The 23,277-nt window shown below is 52.7% G+C and overlaps 1 protein-coding gene across 2 annotated transcripts; it reads right to left on the bottom strand.

The window, feature by feature from the left end:
- Positions 1-10,456: 10,456 nt before the first annotated feature.
- On the bottom strand, positions 10,457-21,968 carry Gpr20 (G protein-coupled receptor 20). 2 transcript variants are annotated; one of them, XM_075963481.1, is made up of 4 exons: positions 21,924-21,968; positions 21,636-21,791; positions 20,697-20,799; positions 10,457-12,372 (listed from the first exon to the last, which is right to left on the bottom strand). In XM_075963481.1, exon 4 carries the CDS (start codon positions 12,346-12,348, stop codon positions 11,281-11,283), a length of 1,068 nt encoding a protein of 355 aa, XP_075819596.1. In that variant the 5' UTR covers positions 12,349-12,372; positions 20,697-20,799; positions 21,636-21,791; positions 21,924-21,968; the 3' UTR covers positions 10,457-11,280. The 2 variants fall into 2 exon arrangements, with proteins under 2 accessions (XP_075819596.1, XP_075819597.1); XM_075963482.1 differs by having other exon boundaries at positions 20,697-20,802.
- Between the last annotated feature and the right edge of the window lie 1,309 nt (positions 21,969-23,277).

The following is a 23,277-nucleotide window of genomic DNA, read 5'->3' on the forward strand; positions in this document are numbered from 1 at the left end:
AGGCCAGCCTGATGTATATGGGAGTTCTAGGCCAGCCTGGTATATATAGGAGTTCTAGGCCAGCCTGGTGTATATAGGAGTTCTAGGCCAGCCTGATGTATATGGGAGTTCTAGGCCAGCCTGGTATATATTGGGGTTCTAGACCAGCCTGGTGTATATAGGAGTTCTAGGCCAGCATGGTGTATATAGGGGTTCTAGGCCAGCCAGGGCTATAGAGTGAGGCTCTGCTTAAAAAAATAAATAACTCAATAACTCTGGGCTAGAGCCAATGTAGCACTGGCTGCTCTTTCAGAAGACCTGAGTCCTCTTGCCAGTATCAACATGATAGCTCCCAACTCCCTGTAACTACAGCTACAGGGGATCTAATGTCCGCTCCTGGCTTCTGGGAATACCAGGAACACACACGGCACACAAAGACATACATACAAGCAAAACACCCATACACATAAAATAAAATTTCACTAACTAACCAACCAACCAACCAGACTTGGACTAGTTAGTCTGCCACAGGGCTTCTTAAATTGGGTTCCCAGAGGAGCCTCGGCCTTTTAGGGTGGCCGTTCAGTCCCTTCCTCATCTGCTTCCCATGACGGAGTTCCTGCTCAATTTACCTCCCCTCCCACTACAGCCTAGGAGTGGGCAGAATGGCTACGGCAGGCCAGCTCTGTCCTCTGTGGGAAAGGACAGGCTCTGGACCCACAAATAGTCGAGTGTGGGCAAAAATAGCCCCGGCTTTCACAACACACATGGAAAGTGAAATAGGAAGTCTGAGCACAGGCCCAGTCTGGAGCTTCCCTGGGAGATGGCCTTTTCTATTCTCATTTATAAACAAGGCACCTGAGGCCCAGAGGTGGGAGTAACTGGCCTGAGATGATTCTCCCAGCTGGTCACATGGCTTCCAGTTCTACATCTACCTCCAGAGTGCTTGTGCCTAGAGAAGTCTTCATTGATTTTTCCCATAGAAAAACACCTACACATCCCGCGAAGCCCAACTAAAGCCAGGTACAGAAATCACAGCACTCAGGAGGCCTGAGGCAGGAGGACTGTCAAGGGTGAGTTTGAGGAGAGCGTTATAGCATGTGACCCTGTCTCAAGAAACTGAAGGAAAAAAAAAAAGGAAGAAAGAAGGAAAGAAAGAAGGAAGGAAAGAGAAAAGCAAAGTCTGCTGGAATGTCACGTCTCTGGACAGCCTTCCTCAGTTTTCTGGCCCACAGCTGAGTCAGCTGGAGTTCTTTCAGTATCTCACCACCCTGAATTGGGCTGGGAGTTCCTCTAGAACAGGAAGTGTGCCTTGTTCGTTGCTGTACCCCCACCCTGGGCCACTCCAAAGCTGATAGCAGGTGCTCTCAAGTGCCTGTGGAATGACAGAGTGGCGGGCTGCGTAGAACACACTGTGCCTTGCTCCCTCCCAGAATTTTTAGCGTAGTAACCGGAGGAATGAGGGTCATCGTGACCGGTTCAGCCATTAGGAAGCCATGGCTCAGAGAGGCAGAAACCACATGCTGAAAGGTCACATCAGTCAAGGGCTGGAACTTGCCTCCTACCAAGTCCTACAGCCAACTGGGCTTCTTGGGGAGTCCATCTTGAAGCCAGAGCCAGAATTAGGTGAGATCTGGGGCCCCATTTCTACATCTTCCTCCACGGCTCTCACTGTGCCATTGTCATATACCACCGCCCTCATTCCGCCCCGTGCGCAGGATCCTTCAAGGGTACTTGGTGAGAGGCAAAGGCTGGGAGTGGGGAGCAGAACCGGTCTCAGCAGGGATCCCAGTAGATCCATCTTTAGTCGCCAGGAGGGAGCAGGAGAAGGAAGGGTTTGATGCTCAGCTAAAACCAGAGCCGACTGGCATGACTGTCTAGCTTGGGAATAACTAGCAACCACATTCCTTCCCTCAGGCCATCCCCACTTCTCATACCCTTTAAAGGTACTTGGAAAACACTAAGACCCAAAGGTTCTCACACGCAAGGGACTCGGGTGGGCGTGGCCAGAAGCCACAGTCAGGGGAGGTGTGTGGAAGTTTCTGGAGGTGAAGAAAAGATTTCTGGCTCATCCGTGAAGAGTCAAAGCTTGGAGAGGTTGCTCTCTACCTTCACCGCTACAGCCAAGGGCCCCTGGCAGGGGGGTAGGTGGTGGGCATACTCTGTGAATGGTGACAGGCTGTGGGCAGTAGAAGAAAGGGTAGAAGACATCTTCCCTGGCAGTGACTCTTGCTGTGACTGGGCCCCAGATGGTCCCGGATACCCAGAAGCCCTTTGGCATGCCAGAACCCTGATGGAGCCAGCCAATCAGCTTGCTGTGCTCTGTCATTGCATGCGACCCTCTACAGCCAAGCAGGCTATGGCGGTGTCACAGTCATGGCTGTTGAGACAGGGCCTGCTGGTCCCTAAGGCCTGAATCCTCTCCGCTTGATGGCAGAGGCCTGGAACTCCTGCTTTCTTCTTGGCATCTTTCCATCAGTCTGCCCGCTGCTTTTTTCTTGCCTGGCATAGGGCAGATGCCAGCACTCTGTGGTTGGATGTATGAGGAACTGTTTGTTGGTACACTCCCATCCTCAGACCTGTTTCTCCTGCACACACAGTGGGCTCAGCTGCCAGCCAGGCTCTACAGCTCTGAGAAGGCACCTCTGTGGGCTCTTAAATAGCAGACAAATGGAATGATGTTTGTTTGTTTTAGAGACAGAGAAAGAGAGGGAGGGAGGGAGGGAGAGAGAGGGAGGAATGTAGGGGGGAGAGAGACTCTCTATGTAGCCCAGGACCTGCATCACCATGTGTGGCTTGTGAATAAAATTATTGTCCCCCTAAGATTCATTTATTTTTATCAATTTGTTTATTTTATTAAATTTATTAATTTGTTTGCTTGCATGCATGGATGTATGTGTACCACCTGTGTGCATGGTGCCCACGGAGGTCAGAAGGGGTGATGGATGCCCAGGAACTGGAGTTACAAACAATATGAGATACCACGTGGGTGCTGGGTACTGAACCCAAGTCCTCTGTAAGAGCAGCCAGTGCTCTTAACCATTGAACCATCTCTTCAGTTCTGAATAAAATACTTAACTTGGTGACCATGGATGACCTTGGGGTGCTCTTTGCTCCTACAAATCACCTGCAGTGGCAGTTTGGCATCAGGAAGGAGGGTGGCAACTCTGCCCTCAGAGCCCACCAACCTACGACTGTCGAGGCAGGAGGCCTGGAGGTATGGCCCTAGGGAGGGGAGAGAGTTGCTTGCTGTCCAGCTCCTCCACAGCTTCTCAGGTGACTCCAAGCTAAGTTATTTGCTGTCCCTTCCTCTTTCTCTCCTCATTCTCATGTAGGGAGGACATTACTTGCTTGGCAGGGTGGCTGGGAGTGGGAGGCTCTTCTGTGTTCTAGTTCTACGATGGGCAGAGTAGAACCCTGCTCTAAGAGTAAGACACAGGGTGCATAACTGTGCAGTTAGCCCTTCAGGCTTGGAGGCCAGAGGCAGCTGATCTCTTTGGTTCCTGACTGGCGCTAGGGTTTAAGTGCTTATAGGCAACTGGTTTCTTGGCTGACATTAAACACAGTTTACAGGCAGGGACGCCTCTGAGCCTGGAGCATGGTTTGCCAGTGAACTGCGTCAGAAGAAACTAAGGTCAAGGTTTCAGGCCTGTGCAGCTGCAGAACCCGGCCGCTGATGGCTTCCCTGACAGTAGGACAGCTCTGCTCCCCTCTCCTTCCAGGAACTGGACATCTCCATGCTAGTCAACAAGCTGGCGCGAGCGTTAGGATGAGGGACATTCAGGCCAGGGGCAGAGAGAGGCCAGGCTTATTGTCACTGGGTCAGAGAGCCTCTCCCCTGCTCAATCCTCACTTTACACCCCAGGGCAGCCCCAGCCCTTCATCAAAAGCCAAACCAACCCCTCTTCCTCCCTGTCTCTATGCTTGCTTTGCTCCTCAAACGGTGGCCTTTAGATACTCTACCAAGGCCATCTTGATGGCTGCCTCCTGCTAGAAGCCCTCTCGGGTGCACATGAGCTCTGAGATGAACACCCAGATACCAGATAGTCCTCGTGAGCACAGATGAGGGCATGGCATGGATGCTCAGGGCCCAGACTGTGTGGCTGAGGAAGTGGTGAGGACGTGTGACCACTGTGCTGCTCTCAGTGGGGCCCACCAAGAGGACAGGCATGCAGTGAGGATGGCCTCCCTCAACTGCAGAAAAAAATTGGTGAAGGGCCTGCCCTTGTCCCTGACAGGGGAGGTCCTACCCTGCAGTTGGCTGAGTGCAAGAAGCTCTGTCTCCTTGACTTGATGCTCCTGGTCACTCAGGTGTTAGGAAGCCATGGCTTCTCCAAATGGATGTTCGAACTTCTGACACCTTGTTCCTAGCCGGCAAGCGCCACCTGGTGGCCTCAGGTCCCATACACTCCGGTGTAAATGACATTGCCAAGGCCACAGCCAGCTGGACTTACTCAAGATCTATTTTAAGGGGTTGGAGAGATGGCTCAGTGGTTAAGAGCATTGCTTGCTCTTCCAAAGGTCCTGAGTTCAATTCCCGGCAACCACATGGTGGCTCACAACCATCTATAATGAGGTCTGGTGCCTTCTTCTGGCCTGCAGACATACACACAGACAGAATATTGTATGTATAATAAATAAATGAATATTTAAAAAAAAAAGATCTATTTCAAGTCAGGAAGAAAATGCAGCAATCTTGCACCCAGCCTGGCACCCAGGAAGTGTTCTTTTTTGCTGTTGTTTTTTTTTTCTTTTCTTTTCAAGACAGGGTTTCTGTCCTGGAACTCACTTTGTAGACCAGGCTGGCCTCGAACTCAGGGATCCACCTTCCTCTGACTCCTGAGTGGTGGGATTAAAGGTGTATATCACCACCGCCTGGCTGGAAGTGCTCTTTTTTTTCTCTGACCACCTCTGTTGTGTGGGATGAGTCTCTGAGGACTATACCACTGTGACTGCAGTGTGTGTGTGTGTTTGTGTATGTCCTCTTGAGAGAGACCTCAAATTATATGAGGGATAAGGCAGAGGTAGGGACTGAGTGAACGAGTCAAGGAAGGAAAGAATGTGCTGGGCTTTCCTGGAAATAGCCCTGTCTTCTCAGACAACTCAAATGGGTCACTAATTATTAAGTGCCGAATACCAAGGAGTGACACACACTCACACGTATGTGCACATGTACGCACATACCTCCTCAAATATCCTGACACACACACGCACACATATACACAGACTCATACAGGCACAGGTGCCATATACACACGATGAGCTTACACACGGGCACGATGACCGCAGCCACAATGTGACGAGCCACCTTACGCTCCTGCGGCCCTTCTTCAACTGTAGCCTTAAATTAACCATTTAGTTGCTTCTTTTAAAATGTTTTTCTCTATCATTTATTATGTGTGTGAGAGTGTAGGTGTGAGCATCCCATGCATGCATGTCATGGGATTTGGTCCTCTCCTGTCACCTGGTGGGACCTGGAGTTGGAACAGGCCCATCAGGCTGTTGTGCAAACCACGGCTGTCCCCACTGAGCCACTTTAACCAGCCCCCTTTAGTTTCTTATCAGGTATTAAGTTGTGGCAACAACGGAAGGGACTAACAAAGAACTAACAAAGAGAACTGGTACCAGAAGTGGGAGCTGGTCCACAGAGACCCTTCCTATTGGTCTGGTGAGATCGTGGAGGCGTTCTTTCTACCTCCTTTAAACCCACTCTTGGTTTGTTGAGACAGGGTTTCTCTGTGTAGCCCTGGCTGTCCTGGAATTCTCTTTATAGACCAGGCTGGCTCGAACTCACAGGGATTCATCTGCCTCTGCCTCTTGAGTGCTGGGATTAAAGGCATGCAACCCCTCCTCTGCCCCTCAGACCTCTTTATATATGGACCACCTGTGGGAAAGTGCCATCCACTCTGAGGGTGAGTCTCCCTCCTCAATTAGACCTCTTTGGAAATGGTATCACCCAGGTGACTCCTTATTCTTTCAGGTTGACAGCCATATTACCATCATATACACACACATACACAAGGACACATATACACAGACTTATACCCCTACACACATAGACTTATACATATGCAAATATACATGCATACATATATGTAGATTTATACTTGTGTATATTCAGACTCACACATGTACATGTATAAACATTTATACATGCACATGTAGATATATACACAGATTAACATCCATGCATACATAGACTCACATGTCATATATATATATGTACACACAGACACTTACACTTATGCATGCATAGACTCACACATTATACATATATACTTGCAATACATGCATATATAGGTATTTGCATGTAGACTCACATCCATGGGTACATAAACACAGGCTCACCTCACAATATACTTTCACATATATGCCCAGCTTCATGCACACACACACACACACACACACACACTTACATTCAAACGTCCAGAAGCATGTATCTACATACATGTACACACATGTACCTACACACATATATGTAGACACTTTTTTGTTTGTTTGTCTTTTGAGACAGGGTCTCATTATGTAGCCTACAGTGGCCTCGAACTTGAGGTAATCCTCCTGCCTTTGGTACACTCACTTCTTCTTGCACCCCAGCCTTAAGACAGAGTGAGTCCACTAAAGATCAGAAGAAGAAATTGAGGCCTAAGAGAACAGGAATAATTGGCATGAGGATGGGACACCCTGTCTGATACCAGGTGGTGGGCAGGGAGAAATCAGGTTTGGTGATCTGGAGGCTCCCCAGCACGCTGTGTCTGGGAGCCAGTGAAGTTGAGTTCTGAGTGCGGATGAGGAAACCGAGGAGGAGGCAGAGATCCCTTCTTTGCCACGAAGCCCTCCTCCGAGCCCACTTACTCACGGTTGTCACTGGCTGATCTGAGCCTGGTCCCAGCTGCCAGTCCCACGGTACAGGAAAATGTCACAGTGTGGAACAATGGACTCGTCTGGAGAACCAGAAGGTCTTAGGGTGGTAGCGGTGGTTAATGACAGACACATGTAAAGTTGCTGGGTAGAGAACGGGGAGGGTGGAGTCTGGAGGATGCTGAGAAATCACTGCAGTAGCTGGGAAGAAGTGGGTCTCGGCACAAAGGGTCTCAGGGAGCAAGGCAGAGGAGGGAGGTGGTGGCACAGGTGTGTAGGTGCTGGGGTGGGATTGGTAATATTGTGAATAGAACTGTCCCGAACTGGGGGTAGAGGCGAAGGAGGGCCACAGGCAGGAGAGTGCTGTGGGCTGAAGAGTCTAGGGGGTCTTCCTGGGGCCATGAGGTCCTGCAGACACAGGAGTGGGGAAAATGTGCCTGAGAGAATGTGATTCGCGTGCGTGCATGCCTGCGTGTGTGTCTGTGTTGGGGGAGGCTTTCTACCTGTTCTGCCCCACCCCCATACCTGGTCTATGCTGAGGCCATGTGACCCGTGCTGGCATTCAGGTGGTTGTTCTCTGCCTCCTCAGCCAAGTCTGTATTTTCTGTGGTTCCCGTGTATGTGCGTCTAGGCTGGGATGAGGTCTGTGTGGGGAGTTCCTGCCCTGTCTTTGGGTGACACTGTCGCCGCCTTGTTTTTCTAGCTTTACTTTTCTCCTCTGAGAACCGGGAGCCCAGCCCAAAGAGTGTGAGGTGGGTGCTCCAATCAGCCAGGTGGTGTCTCCTTCCCTTGGATTTGCACCTTTGCCTCAGGGATCCCCTAGGAGGTGAGAGTGAGGTTCAGGGAGCTGTGGCAGGCAGAGCCCTCCCACACCAGAAGGTGGCCTTGAGCTCAGGAGAAAGTGTGGAAGGTCTGGAATTCATGCAAGCATTTCTCTGTTGGCCATCAGCTTGAACCAGATAGCCCCGCCTCAGGCCTGCAGGAAGCCAGGGCAGGCACCCAAGGTGACATTTCCTGCTATTAATGGAGGTTAATCTAAACAGTCCCTAATATTTACCTCTAGACGCCTCCGGCTGTTCAACAGTGCCAGACAGGAAGAATGATGAGTCTTGTACGGCCAGCCATCCCTCCCAGCATCCCTGTCTCCTCTGAGCCTTCCTGGGCCAAGGCCAGACAGGCCGTTTGAGAGACAAAAGCTGGGTACCAACGAGAACTTTCTCAAGCTAACCCCTTCAGACACTGTCCCTATCAATGAAGTAAGGTGGGTACCCTCACTTCTCAGGCCAGAGAGAGAATGGCTTCTAGGCACTTAGTAGGGCCTCAGACGGGCCAAAGCTCCCCTGCCTCCAGGTCACCCCTTGAGGATCTGGTGAGATGCTTGGGCATCTAGCTGCTCACCTCCCTCTTCATTCCCGCCTTAGGGGTTCCACGGGACAGTGAGTGGCGAGGAGCCACACAGGTCCCTTTAGGCTGGGTGCCCCCACCAGCTCCCAACTGCCAGCTGGGAGCCGAGCTGGGCACAAGGAAAATAAACAGTGTTAATTCAGAGCATGGACTTCTAGTGAAGGATGCTGTTTACATCGGATATAAATACACAGTTTACGTCATTTGGGAGTTTTGAAAATCCAGGGAGGAGGAAGACAGACTGGACATGGAAACTTCATAGCCTGGGCACCATGGGCCTGAGCAGAACTCTCCTGGACAAATCCTTAGCTTCTAGATCTCTGAAATGGGGTGATGGTCTGGACTTTCAGCACCAGGGAGACCTGTCAGTTTCCTGGCCCTGCCCCCAGACCCCAGGTAGTCAAGATGCCCCGAGAATCTGCTTTCTAGCTCCAAGGAGAGAAGGGAGTGGGGTGTGAGGAAACTGAGGCTCCATAGCTCGGTAAGAGAGGTTGTCAGAGTTCTCAGAGGTGGGAGGATGGCCCTGAGCCTGGCTGTTGACCCTTTAGAAGGCAGCCAGTCTTGGCTTGAACAGTGGCAAGCTCCTGGTGAGGCCCTCAAAGGCCTTCACTAAAGGCTCTTATAGCCCGAGAAGCTTCCAAGGCCCTGAGGATTCCAGGTTGATGGTGTTATTTTAGACTTGGGCATGGCTCTTCATCCTCTTTTGAGACCCCTGTCTTCTAGAAAGGACTGTCCCAGAATAATTGCCTCCTCTTTACCCCCAAGCCTACTCATTCACTCCGTAGTGTGAACTGGAATGACGACAGGGAACCAGGATTGGGGAGGTTTTGATAGGGATGAAAAAGGGCAAAGGTAACAGACAGTCTGGTGTGGTATGGATCAGTGGGGTTGGGGCGAGAGACTGGGGCCTGTGCTAGAAAAGGTTGGGGGGGGGGTTGTTCATGTGACGCTCAAGGGTCTGGTGTAGCTTCCTGTCCACCATGAGCCTGGACTCTTCTTTATATCGATCCCGTCTCAGCCCCGCTTTCCACTGCAGGCAGTCCCTGCCTCTGTGGCTCTCAGCACAGAAGGGAGTCAGGTTATAGAGACATAGACTTGGGGATGGATGTGGCAGGGGAAAGAGGGAGGGATGTGAGTAGCCTATAGGAACCCGAAAGATCCCTTGGGATGGATTCTGGAGTCTCTGGCCCTGTATGACCCAGTGTTTGCGGGGGGGGGGGGCGCTCAGTAGGAGGCACAACAGATGACTCTAGGGAGGGTCAGGGACATGGTGGTTAGGAGAGTAAAACAGTGAAGCACTCCTTTAATCCCAGCACTCAAGAGGCAGGGGCAGGCAGATCTCTGAGTTCGAGGCCAGCCTGGTCTACAGAGCGAGTTCCAGAACAGCTAAGGGTACAAAGAGAAACCCTGTCTCAGAAGAAAAAAGAGTGCCATAATTTTGCCCCCCACTTCTCAGGAATACAGACAGGAAGTAGCCCCACGTAGGGCCATGCCCTGCTGTCTTTCTTGTTATGTCTTTGACGTCTGGACTTTAGGTCATTCATCTTGGCCAGAAAATGAATTCCAGTGTCACCCCACCCCAGTGGTCTCATGATGTCCTGGAAACCTATTTGGGATTAGTGGGAACAAGATTGGCCTCTGATTATCCAAGTGCTCTTCTCTCCCCATGACCGCCATAATGCCTTCACTTCAAACCCTGTCCATTTTTTGTGGTGTTGTGTTGGGAGTAGAGTCCAGCGTACCATGCATGCTGAGCTAGCAATTTAGTTATATCCCAAGCCCAGTCTCCTGGCTGGAAAGTGGGTCCCTGACTGGCTTTCTTATTCTCACACAGTCCTCCTGAGCTTGGGTATAGGTACCCTATCTGGAGTCAGTTAGAAACTCTATGTACCCCAACCATGCTCCAATTGCCTCCCATTTCCAGCCTCTCAAGTCCCAGGTCCCTGGGACATAGGAGACTTCTCATTAGACCGGTGCACAATCTGGGCCCAGATCCCACCTCACCTGCTTCACGGACTGTGACGCAGAGCATGCTCCTTCACCACAGACCCTGCCCCCCAAACACCAGGAGCCTAGAACTTGAGAGAGGCAAGTATGAGACCCCCTTGAGACCAGCTTGGAGATGGTGGTCAGAGGATCATCTCCAAGGAGCTCTGGTCCCCAGAAGGGTGAGCCTAGGAGACACAGAGGCCTTGGCTTGGTGGCCCTGAGTTTGAGTTGCTTTGTATCTTTATTCTTAGCATCTTCATCCACCAGACTGGGGTGGGGCCTTGCAGAGTCTGGGGGAGCAGGCAAGGGACTCAGGACCAATCCTGGGCAGGGTCTTCAGGAGTCTGGAAGGTAGCCGTGGAAGCAGGAGCTGGGATGCTGGAGGCTGTGAGGCTGGCCTTAGCTTTGACCCTACCATTGTCCAGTGGTAGTGTCTGTGTCACTTCCCCTCTTTGCATGAAAGACAGAAAAGGCTGAAACTAAAACTAGCTTCTTCTTTTGGGGTTTCAGTGGTCCAAGTGTCAGCCGGATACCTAAGTCCTGGCACATAGCGGGCAGTGGACACTTTGTATTGCTCTGCTGGCCTGTGGTATGGTTCAGAAGCCCAGGGCCACTCGAGGGGTTCTCTCCACTCCCTGTAGATAATAGTCTTGTTCTTGTTTCTCCATCCACCTGTGGTGGAGACTCTTCTGGTGGTGTCCTCAGAACATTAATCTTTATGCTTTCTCTGGAGGAGCTTCTTCAGGAGACGAAATAAGGAAGGTGAGGAGCAGCTCCTGGCTACCTTTCTGAGTGTTCAGTGGACACCACTGAACAGCCACAGGGAAGGTAAGCATCCGACATTCACACCGTTACACCCTAGCTGGAGTCCCTGGCAGACATTGCTAATCAATCACAGCACGGTGGGCTCAGTTTGTCAATACAACACTCTGGGCAGCTACATCCAATGGATCAATAGGAAGTCAACTTGTTGGCCAGGTCCAGATTGTGACTGACTGGTAACCTCTCAGAGCCTTGACCTTTGTCCCTAGACAGAGCACTTGCTGCCTACGGCTCAGGCCCATTGGTCAGAGGCTGGGTGAGGGTGTGAGAGCCGGTGCTGAGGATTTGATGGGGGCCCGAAGCCTTGGTGCTCTTGTGCATGCTGACCGCACCCATACTGCTGGGCTTGAATTCTTCTCCATGCTGGTGGAAGAGGCCTCGGACAGTGGCCTGGAAGCCACTGGTGATGAAGCAGTAGACAATGGGGTCCATGCAGCTGTTGAGGCTGCTGAGAGTCACAGCCACATGGTAAGCCACGAGGCTCGTGTGGCGTGGCACGTTGGGCCATATCGCCACGGCCACCTGGCGGGCATGGAAGGGTGTGAAGCAGACCAGGAAGATGACGAGCACTGTGAGCAGCAGTTGCATGGCCCGCATGCGGCGTTGGCGGCCCTGGCGTAGCAGGCTGGGTCGCGATAGCGCGCACATGATGCGCCCTGTGAACATGCTGATGACCAGCAGCGGCAGCAGGAACTCCAGAACAGTCAGAGCAAAGACACGGCAACACGATCGTCCACCAGTCTTCACGCCCAGTACAGACAGGGTCACGATGCCGGCTGCCAGCCACACGAAGATGCAAACAGCCTTGGCGCAGGCTGGCTGGCGCCAGCGGCGGGAACCCTCAGGTTGTACAATGGCCAGGTAGCGGTCCACACAGATGCAGGTGAGGAAGAGAATGGAGCAATGCATGTTGAGGAAGTAGCCCAGGACATGAGGGAAAGCGCAGCGTAGGCAGCCACGGGCACTGTAGAAGACAGCAAAGCGTGTGGGCAGGGACAGGCCCACCAACAGGTCAGTCACCACCAGGTTGATGGTATAGATCACTGAAGGTGTCTTGGTCCGCGTGCGGCAGCAGAAGACATATAATGCTAGTCCATTGAGCACTAGCCCAGCCAGGAAGATGGTGCCATGCACGACCATTAGCGCCAGCCACAGGTTGGGGAAGTCTTGGTGCAGCTCCTCATCCAGCTGGGCGAACAGGTGGAAAAGGGGCACACTTCCATTGGTCCATGCTGCTGCAGTGGTATTGAGGGGCATAGCATCCCAGGGCCTCGTGGGGGATTCAGAGGGCATGGCAGTGGTCAGTGGGCCCCCAGCCTGGAAGCAAGCAGATTAGTCATCCCAGGTATCTAGCATTCCCCAAACCATGCTTTTGTTTGACCCAGCTCTCTCCGTTACACCCAGACCGTATCCATAGTGCATGAAGCAAGATGTTGAGGTTCCTGAGACCATCCTGGATGGACAGACCAACATTTGCATGGAGGACTGTCCTCAGATGCCATGAGACTCCAGAGCAATGAACACACAGGGCTGCTGTGTGAGTTCAGGGCAGCTTTTAACGTGTCCTAACTGTCTCCTTAGGCGAGTCCTTTAGCTACTGTGCTTTCTATGCCACTCTATGCCACTGGAATCCCATTGCCTCTGGGAACATTGCAGACATAGCTGGTGGATGATGAACCAGTTCTGCTGGGACAAAGACTAGCTGGCCCACGTCGGGGATTAGAAGCTGCTTGCCCTGCCCCTGCCCCTGCCCCACACCCATGGTCAAGGTCCCAGCCCCTGGGCCTTGGTCTATTCTTACCTCTTCTCCGGTCAGCTCCAGATCACCACTCTGGACCCTCCCTGGAGAATGGGTGCTTAGTAGGCTATATGGGTGCTGAGAGCTGGAGCCAGGAGGCAGGTCCCAGCAGAAGCTGCCTAGCTGCTGGGCCTCCGGTGTGAGTCAAATAAACACTGAGCTCCGTGTAGGGTGGCGTGGGGCGGGCAGGGGGCTGGGCTGGAGCTACCCGCTGTTTATGTTTCTGCCATAGTGTTTAACTCGGCTCTGATTTATCCCTTTATTTAAAGAGGAAGGGTTAACAGGATCCCAGCACCGCTCCCCCTGCCTCAGCAGGCTGACCCTCCAAATATGGACATTTTTGGGGTTTTTCAGGAGAAAGGAGCCTCTGGGAAGAGGCAGGGAGGAGGGCGGCACATGAAGCATTGCTGATGCCCACTGCTCCACCCCCCTGCAGGGCACAAGAAAACCCTTCCCACCCATAGGCTGGCTCCCTGCGTCCCCCTTGTTAGCTGACTGCTGTAAACAGCTCAGACACTGTCCACTTTCAGGACCTGGACATATAGCCGCAGGTAGCAGGTTCCCTCTGGCCACCCCAACCAAGAATTAGCCACAGGATCTTACCTCCCTCTAGATGGGAGTTGGGGATCCAATGTCTATCCTAGCAGAGTTGATGCAGCCTTAACTCTGAAGGGTGGGGTTTTGGCAGGGCTGGTCGCCTCCTCTAGATGTGTGCTAGGAGAGTTCAGTCCCTGCTGAGGTCATCCAGCGTACCTTCTGTCCCAGAGACCCGTACCCTGGACATCTACTACATCGAGGTTTCTAGGAGGAGCCTCTGTGCTTCCCAAGACACAGGGTCCTTATCTTGGGCCCTCTAGGCAGAAGTGTTTGTTGAGTAAACTGTATGGCCTTCCTGTCACCCTATGGTTCCAAGACACCAGGTGGGGAAGAAGCAGGAAAGATATTCAGTGGATACAAGGGAGTATGGGGCCAGGACCTGGCACCTGGGGACTATGAGTTGTGCCTTAGGATCAAGGACATGGGTAAGAATGTGTTAGAAGAAAAGACCCCAGAGCTAACAAGACAGATTCTTCTGAGTGGATTCTCCCCAGGCTCTGTCTGCTCTGGCCTTGGGTGAATGACACAATCAAAGACTTGTAATAAACATTACAGCGCTTCCTCTGGGAATCAGTCCCAGGGTGACGCCAGCCCTCAGGGTCCTGCGTCCCCAGAAATTCCCCAGAGCCATCTGTGGTGACAAGAAATGCTCTTGAGGTACTGGGCACACAATAGCGCAGTGGGACTCTGAGGTATCCTGAGCCTTGAGAGAGTCGGGAGCTGTGTTCAGAATGTTCCAGAGTCTAGAGGAGTGAATGCGAATGGAGGCACACACCTGATGCTCCCCTCCAAGAACACTAGCCCTCACTTTGGATAGAGCTGCGCCTTGATGTTCGTGTCACAGAATTTACTTGCTCATTGACTCATGGTCTCCGTAAGTCAACGAGCCTTAGTTCCTGTCACACTCTGAAACTGGAACCTGCTCCTGCACTGAGTCCCCACTCTTGTCGGACACTGAGCCCTGATCTCCGTAACATAAGAAGCCTCCGTTCATTGTAACACCCCGAGCCCAACCTTAGTCAAACATTGAGTTCTACTGGGTGTGGTGGTTCACACCTTTATTCCAGCACACAGGGGCTAAAGGCAGGAGGATCACTATGAGATGGAGGTTGACCTGGTCTACAGAGCTCCATGACAGCCAGAGCTACATAAAGAGACACTGGTTTTTGTTTGTTTGTTTTGTTTTAAGAGCTCGGATCCCTCTCTGAGCCTGCATCCTGATTACACGCTGAGACATGATCCCAGAGATACAATGAGCCCCAATCCTAATTATATACTGTGTAAATGAAGGGTTTCGGCACCAGATGTATAAACTGAGGGTAAGACTGCTCTGTGGTATGGTTGAGGGCAAGGTTCTTATTGTAGATATGAGGGAGATTACCAGCCAGAGGCATCTGGAAAAGTGCAGAGCAGACAGAGAATATAGCAAACCGTACATGTCCAGCAGACTGGACTGGACCATGGAAGGAGAGAGCGGAAGAGTGAGAGATGAAGACAAAGAGAGCACGGGCAAAGGAGACCGAGAGAGAGGGGGGCCAAGAGAGGAAGACAAAAGAAGTAGTTGAAATTGCAGGGTTATAAGGGAATGAGAAGATAGGAGAGGGAAGCCCATAAGCTGTGGAAGTTTAGGGTAGGTGTTGGGTAAGAAGAGTTGAGAAGAAACGGGATGCCAGCCTGGACCCTGTAACAGGTACTTGTGATGCTAAGACAGCCTGGGAACCAGCATGCACTATGGTATACTAATAGGCACCACAGGTACCCATTTGTCCCAAGTTGCTTTTGGACTTGGCATTCATCGATTCCCAAGCCCCTGAATGCAATAAGGCCAATCTCTGTCACACCCTGCCCTACTGGTTACATCTTGAACCCTGATCCTGCATATATGCTGCCTCCCCAGCAGACACATATCTCTGTTGTAGTCAGAGCCACAGAAGGAACCCTGATCCCCACCATGTCCTCATTCTCCACTCAAGGAACCCAAGTCTTGATCCTGTCTTATTCTGAATCTTGATCCAGGTCATTCAAACTCTGGTCCAGGACAGAGTTACGTACTGGTCCCTGATCCCAGTTACACATTGATCGTGTCCCTCTCTAAGACCTGGTCTTGTTTGTTCATGGAGTTCTGGTTCTATCCACAGCTGGGGCCTCACACTGGCATGCTCCTCCTACCTACAGCTGCTTCTGTACCCGTTATGATGTCCACCCCGATACTCCCTTCAGTACTCCCTTAGTTCCAGCTTCTCCTCACAGTGAAGTCCTCACTTCATCATTAAGTGCTCACTCACAGGACCCCCCCCCCCCACTAATCCCAATAGAGAGGCCTTTGGTGGGTATGTGCCCTGGGGAAGTCTCGAAGGGGACACACAGACAGACCTAGCCTTTGAGGAAGAGGGAAGCTGTGAGTCTAACAGTCACATCTTCCCCAAGGAAGGAGAAGGCTTCTATTGGGGCCACTATGCTTCTTTACCTCCATGGTGGCCTGTGCTGCTTTGGGGTAGAAGAGCCTTCTCTGGGCCTCACCAAAGAGTGAGCGCATGTGGTGAAGGCTGCTTGGCTCTGCTAACTTCTCTTCTCCCCTCCAGGTGACCAGAGCCAGAACTCCCATGTTATAGGCCAGTTGAGGCTTTGCCTGGGGCAGGTTGTGGTGGGCCAGGTCCCCAGGTCACATTCAGAGGGGCTATGCAGTTCCTTTCCCCCAGGGGCCTGAGGCTGGGTTTTGGAAAGAGCTGGGGTGTCGCTCTGATGCCAGGGCTCTTGCCTGCTAGAGGGAAACACTCTCTCCTGCAGGCATAATCCCTGCCCAGTTTCTGGATGTCCCCTTGACTTGGCCTTCTGTTCCTCCCTCAGAGACTTAGCTACCCCTATAATACTGCATCCTGTACCTTCCCAGCAGTCTGAGCCTTTAGGGACTATGGGCTGTAAGTGGCCAGCACAGACCCACCATCCTGCTAAAGCCTTGTCCATTGCTCACTTTTGCAGACCCCTCAGGGCTGCACTAAGGGTGGAGCTGGGGGCCTTGTTATTGGTTCTTCCCACAGTTGTACCCTCCCTATCCACCAGCTGAGCAAAGCTGCCACCTCTGCCAGGAAGCCCCTTGCTGCCACCCAGATTGCTGTGTTTGTCCCTATCCCATCCCATCCCATCCCATCCCATCCCATCCCATCCCATCCCATCCCATCACCACACTCCATGGAACTGTGTACTTTAAACGTGCTCTTCCTCCACCAAGCTCTCACGAGTCACTCCACCTTGTAGAGTCAAGACTCTGGGGACCTAGATAAATGAAGGCGGTCCAGTGGAGAGACCTGGAGGTGTTGTGTGGCTCAGGGGAAAATGACCACGGCATGCACAAGAGAACCGCACAGTTACTGTGAGCATGCTGAAGGATCCTGAGTGGCCACGTCAGCCTTCCCAGGATTTCTCGGCGCTTTTAGGAAGCTTCCAGGGACAGAGTGAACCTCTCCTCAAGTCACTTGACTCCGTTCCCTCCCTCGAAGCCATGTTGATATACTATGCCCAGAACACTGATAGGGGTGGCCACCTCTGTCCTTTACAGTTTCTGAGCACATAGCCACGGAATGCTCTAGCCTAGGATTCCATATTGGGCACCAGAGACTGTTTCTCTCCTCAACCTGTGAGTGGTGAGTAGCTTATCTTGGCTTTTTCTTAGGCTCTGCCCAAACCTACCCTGATGTTTGCATGTGGCCCAACAGCTGCTCCTCTGCAAGCTGGCTGCCCTGCCTGGTTCCACAGGGGACCAGGAAGCTCAACGGTGACTCTGGATCCTGCTCCACCTGACTTTCTGTGCCAGGCTTGGGAGGGGCAGGCGTTGAGGTGCTCTTGGCATCGGCTGGGAATGAGTATGATCACTCCACAGCCACAAGGCAGCAGCAGCTTTTATAGGAGAGACAAGCCATCTGCCCAGGGTCACACAGCATGGAAACTGTGACCCTGAAGATCTGAGCTGTGTTGGGTAGAACTGAGAGCCACGCAGGGAGCAGGAGGGCTAGTTTCAGCAACTGGGTGGTTCTTGGGGCTCCAAGATCACAGGTATATATTTAAATCTGTGAGGGCTCAGCCTGCAACCCTAATAAAGACACACATGGCCTTCTAAGGACAAGAGAACCGGGGCTGAAGAAGCACCTGCCTGCTTATTTTTAAGTCATGATTTTTGGGACAGTCACACTCTAGTCCAGGTTGAACTGGAACCTACCATGTAAGTACAGGCTAGCCTTGAACTCACAGCAATCCTCCTGCCTTAGCTATTCAAGTGCTGAGATTACATGTGTGAACTACTCTGTTGGGCCTGGTAGCATCCTCTTTAGAGCCAGCATCAGTTGTGTTTGGCTGTCCTGAGTTGCCCTTTGGTTCCTCCTCATTCAGTCCTGCGTAAGGACCAGACTTGCTCTGGATCACCTGGCAGCTCCCTGAAACACTGTTTGGACATTCAGACCCCTAATCCAGCCTTTCTGGGAGCAGACTGAGCACTGTTGAGAATAGGACCCGGGTTGTACCTTGCTACTTCCACAAAGTCATTATCTGGGAACATTTAGCTGAGTCCTTGACCTTAATGGGAATGCCACATGTTTTGGGGGATCACTGGCAACACTTGGGGGTCCTGGTGTTCCTAAACATGTGTTCCTGCCATCCTAGTTCCTTGCTCACCTCTAGCCTGGACAACTACCACTTCACCAGTCTCTGATACCCTACTTTGTCAATTCAGCCTTTCTAGGGCTGCTGGGAAGTGCCAACGGGGCAGCTGCTTACTTCTTCGGAGTATAGACCTTTAGCCTGGCATGCACGGTCTCTGTACCTGCTGTTCTCCACTCCAGGTGTGCTGTTCTTTACACCTGGGTGGCCTGGTAGAATCTTTACATATTCTCTTCCCTGTGCCTGAGGTACTTGGTGACCTTGGGACTCACAGTTACTACCCCACACAACTCTGCTGAGCCCCCTTAAATCCCTGGTACCATGGACACCCCTCCCTGGGGAGAGAGCAATATAGTCCCGTAAATCTTTGACCCCTATGAGGATACTTCCAAGGATCTCACTACCACCTCTCAAGGTAACCCCAAGTAGGTGTTGTTGGCCCAGTTTTTGTTGTTAAGAGACTAGGGCTTGGAGAGGTTTATTTCGGGGTTCAGCAGTAGGGGTAGAAGTTCTAGGTTTAAATTCTGCACTCTTCAGTCCTCAAATATATGCTCTGTTTGGGCTGGGTGCACAGCAGCCCAGGCCTGTGCCTGCTCTGTGCCAGTCCCCCTTCAGCTGAGTAGAGGAGGACTGGCTAAGCCACCTATTGTACTCTGCAGGCTGTGAGTACAGCTGGGAACTTTGCAGACATTGGATCCTGTGGAACTCCAGCACTGGGGCTTAAGGGATGTAGGCTGAGGTGGTCCCTCCTCATACAGCTCATAGCTGGAGTGAAATCAGGGCCAGGAGACCCATCTAAGGGAATAGTGAAGAAGGAGGCTGGGCAAACACATTCGAAGTCCTGAGGTAGGAACCCCTTGTGTGGCTCAACACTTTGTGAGAAGCCAAAGCAATCTAGGTACATGGTGGCCTTGGTTTTGACTATATCTATGGAAGGAGTCTTACCCAGACTTTTTCGGACTTGCTTCACCTTCCTCCTCAAGGGGTGCTGCTGGAGAACCCAACTTTGTTTGTTCTCTTTGCTGCAGTCCCATCGTCCAACAGGGTTATGTTCACCTGCCTCCAGGTTTTTATTTGTGTGGTATCTGGCTGGACTGGAATTAGTAAGGGTGTGGCCTAGGTGACCTGTGTCAGAACAGCTGTGGAGAATGCAAATGAGTGCTTCTGAAAGACCCCTTGCAGTTGGGTGTGGGAACACATACCTGCAATCCCAGAATTTGAGAGGCAGAAGCAGGCGGATCACTGTGAGTTTGAGGTTAGTCTAAGCAGCACAGTGAGCCTTTGAGTTCACGTGAGCTACGTGAGATTCTATCTTAAAAACTAAAATCAACCAACCAACCAACCAACCAACCAACCAACCAACCAACCAACCAAATAGTCAACCAAACCAAGAACTGTCAAACAAAAGAAATCAACACATCTCTTTCCATCCTCCGAACAGAAACCCGATGGAATGGGTCTGATGTGCATACTTCTAATGTTGCACTGGAAACTGAGGCAGGAGGATTGTTGCGACTTTGAGATCAACCTAAGCTATATAAAGAGGGCAGCCTGGGATTTGAACGAGGATTTAGAGAGACCCTTCCTGGCCTCTCTGAGCCTCTGTTCCCCCCTGGCCTTCTGGGGTTACTGATAGACTCCCCAGATCACACCACCTTGTGTAGGATGGAAGAAGTCCCCTGGGGGCTCCCAGGAGAAAGCATGGTTTTCTTCACTCTGACAGTGCTGGCAGAGTGACCTGCGCACTGATGCAGCCAGGCAGCCCCTGGGGGGGACGGAAGTACCTGGCCGCCTGCTGTGGAGGGCAGATTAAGGTGGGCAGTGGCAGGTACCCCTGCGGGCTATGCATTCCCGCCACTGCCTCTGTCTCAGTCCTGCCTGAGGCTACCCAGCTGCTCCGTCTCTGTCCCGCCAGGCACTCTGGCCACCAGCCAGTTCCCAGCCAGCCAGCCCCCTCGGGACCCTGCTCTCCTGCCTTCTCACAGGGCAGCTACATCAGGGTAAGCCCAGCTGAGAAGCATCAGCTTTGAGGCTGTGTTGTGGGGCTGAGCAGACAAATCCAGCAAGGGGCCTCAGTTTCCCCACTCCTAAAAGGGCAGAGGAAGGAGCTGGGCTAGAGCAAAGACCTCGGGTCCAAGACAGAAGTCGTCCCCTGGGTGCTGCAGCAAGTCTTGTCCCCTCCTGGTGCTAGTGGCTGGGGACCTGGAGCTCATCAAGTCCACGTCGGTCACTCTTCATTTCCTAACCTGGTCTGAGGGACCAAACTGTGGCTCTGGACTCAGCCGCAGACGGGAAGCCAGCGTTGACCAAATGGATGATCAATTTCATGAATGAAACCCAGAGCGGGTGAGGTGGGCAAAGGTCACTGATGTGGCAGGGAGGGTACCGTTTCCACCCCCTTCCCATCTGGGGCTCAATCTTTCCATCTAGGTGATTGCCTCTGTGGCAGAGGGCTGTGAAGTGGGCTTGCTTCCTGGGACCACTTCTCATCCCTTCCCCTATCTTCCCCCTAAGTCACCTGCCTGGGTAATGAGGGTACCCCGTGCTGTGCTACCTGCCTGGGGACACAGGAAGGAGCGATGCCTGGGGAACTCACCGGCTCTTGCTGTGCCTTCCTCTGCGCGGAGCCTGGGCTCTGTAACTCCAGGTCTGTGACCAACGGACAGTGCCTTCCCAGGGCCTGACGTCAGGCCAGCCAGCTGCTTTTGGACACAAGCAGAGGGGTGGCTGGGGTGGGGGCGGAGCGGTCTCCTTCCCCACCCCTGCTGGCCGGCTAGAGGAGCTGGGGCCAGAAGGAGCCTAGGGGGTCAGAAATACCACCCCTCCCCTAGACAGAGGGGTGGGTGAGCTGCAGCTGTTCAGACCAGGAAGAATGAAGAGGGGGCAGGGTTGGCTTATGGCCCAAGGCTGTGCGTTGTCTTAGAACAGCTAGGCCAGTCTCTGAGAGAGGAGAGATTTGCAAGGTGGGTCCTGCCCTGGCAGGTTGGGGCTCAGGGCATCCAGGCAGGTGTAGCCACAGACTGCTGGCAGAGGAAGGTCTCTGGGCAGGGCAAGGGCTGAACGTGGCTGGGACTAAGGCTGTGGAGGGCTGTTTGCTCTGCTAGGGAATGCTCGCTAGTCCTCTGCTCCTTGTGTCTATCATCTGTTTCAATCACACTACCATGCTTCCCTGAGTACCCACTTAGCAGTCTTTCTACACTGCAGACCCAGGAGGGCTGTGCACAGGAGGTCCAAGGCCTCCAGAGCTCACACTGGGTGTGATAAAGACTACAGGAAGAAGCAGGTGCCTAGTGGCAGATCCAGCAAGCTAAGGAGAGGAATGAGGGCAGGGCTGCCTGGATGGGCAGAGGGAGGGGAAACCATTCCAGGAAGGGGCAGCTGAACAGTCAGGGTCTGTAGAGCAGAGACCTGGAGAGTGTGATGGGGGCTGGGAGGGAGCTGACACTTTCACACCGAGTCTCAGCAGCCCTTAGAGCCACGGTGGTGGCTTTGATCCTCTGGGAAATGAAAGGTTCCAGCCTCAGTCGGCACTCACCTTTATATTCTCAGGATTTCATTGTATCTATCCCATATGGGCAAACTGAGACCCAGAGAAGTGCAGAAGCCCATGGCTTTCCAGACGGCCTCCCTTAGGTCAGCACTGGCTTCTGGTTGTGGAGGCAGGCCTTCAAGCTTCTGTTAGGCTGCAAGGCTGAGGGATAGGGACTCAATGTCACTTCTGTGGGCAGGGTCTGATTGGCAGGCAAGAACAGGGCCTGAGGCTGGAGGAGCTCACATTTCACCAGCTGGCCAGGGTGCTCCTTCCCTTGAGGTCAGTGCCCACCTGTTCTCCTGCACTTGGGTATCCTGGCCAGTGGCTGGGACTTTCTATACCTGGGATGCCCAGGTACAGCCTGGCTCCATTGTTCCTTTCCCTGCCCCGTCTCCACATTGGGACAGCACAGGAAGGGGTGTGCTGTCCTCACCTCTCTGGTGCCCTTCCACCTCCGGGAAGCTCCTGGGCGGAGCTTGTCCTATCACTCGGCAGGTTGTACAGATCTGAAGGAAAGGGTGGTGTTGAGGCTGCAGATACCAGGGCAGCTGCTGCCTTGCTTCCTGAACCTTGTTTGAGGGGTGACATAGGTGCATGGGTTGTAGGTGACAGACCAGGAGCACGGGTAACAGCAGCGAGAGGCTGGAGCGAGGAGACGGTTCTCCGAAGTGTGGAATCGAAGGGCACTGTGGGTCTCTGGGGAAACACAGCCTCCACAGGGAGGGAAGGAGAGACTTAGCTATCCTTGACCCCGAAGGGCTGAGTGGGCCTCAAAAGGACTGAGGAGGCTTCAGGGGGGCTCAGAGTGATCCGGTCCTAAGCAAGGTAATCTGAGAGACTGCAAAACACTCTCTACTTTTGCTTGTATTGAGGTACCATGACACCAACAGGGGCAGTTGGGAGACTCTACTCAACTGAGCCACTGCTGGGGTGTGACTTCCCGTCTGAAAACTTAATCCAAGGGTCCATCATTCAGCAAGAAATATAGAATAAAGGTGGGCGGAGGTGGCATACACCTTTAACCCCAGTACTTAGGAGGCAGACAGATATCTGTGAGTTCAAGACCAGCCCAGTCTACAGAGCAAGTTTTAAGACAGCTAGGGTTATGCAGAGAAACTCTGTCTCACCAAACAACAAAGAAATGCAGAACGAGGCACCCACAGTGGTGTCAGTCCGGCATGGGCCAGCTGCTGGGCCTCAAGCTTCAAGCCTTCTGAAGGGCTGCTGGGTTCCATTCTCAGGGAGGACAAATAGCAGAAGTAAAGTCTCCTGTCCAAGGGTACATAGTTAGAAAGAGGAGAGCCAGGCCTGGAGTCTGTCTGTTCCGTCAAACTGCCAGTCACGCACGGAGCCAAAGCCCAGTGAGCTTTCTTTATAGAAGCTTCAGGAACAGCTCCAGGCCTGGTACCTGGGCAAAGGGTAGGCTTCTGTCTCTTCCAGCAGACTGGTTCTGGGGCCCATGTACCACTCTGAGTTGGCTGGGCTTCAGCTCCCTTGGCCGAACTCGACCAGGGTCAGGAGTTGGCCAGATCCCCCGCAGGGCCTGGATCTGCTTTCTATTTCCGACCTGTCTGGCCTCCGATGCTCCCGTGGGACCAGGACAGCTGAGTCTGTGTGGGACAGCACAGTGGGTCCATGGTACAGC

The sequence above is a fragment of the Microtus pennsylvanicus genome, chromosome 2 (genome assembly GCF_037038515.1).
Source record: "Microtus pennsylvanicus isolate mMicPen1 chromosome 2, mMicPen1.hap1, whole genome shotgun sequence".
In the NCBI taxonomy this organism is placed as follows: Eukaryota; Metazoa; Chordata; class Mammalia; order Rodentia; family Cricetidae; genus Microtus; species Microtus pennsylvanicus.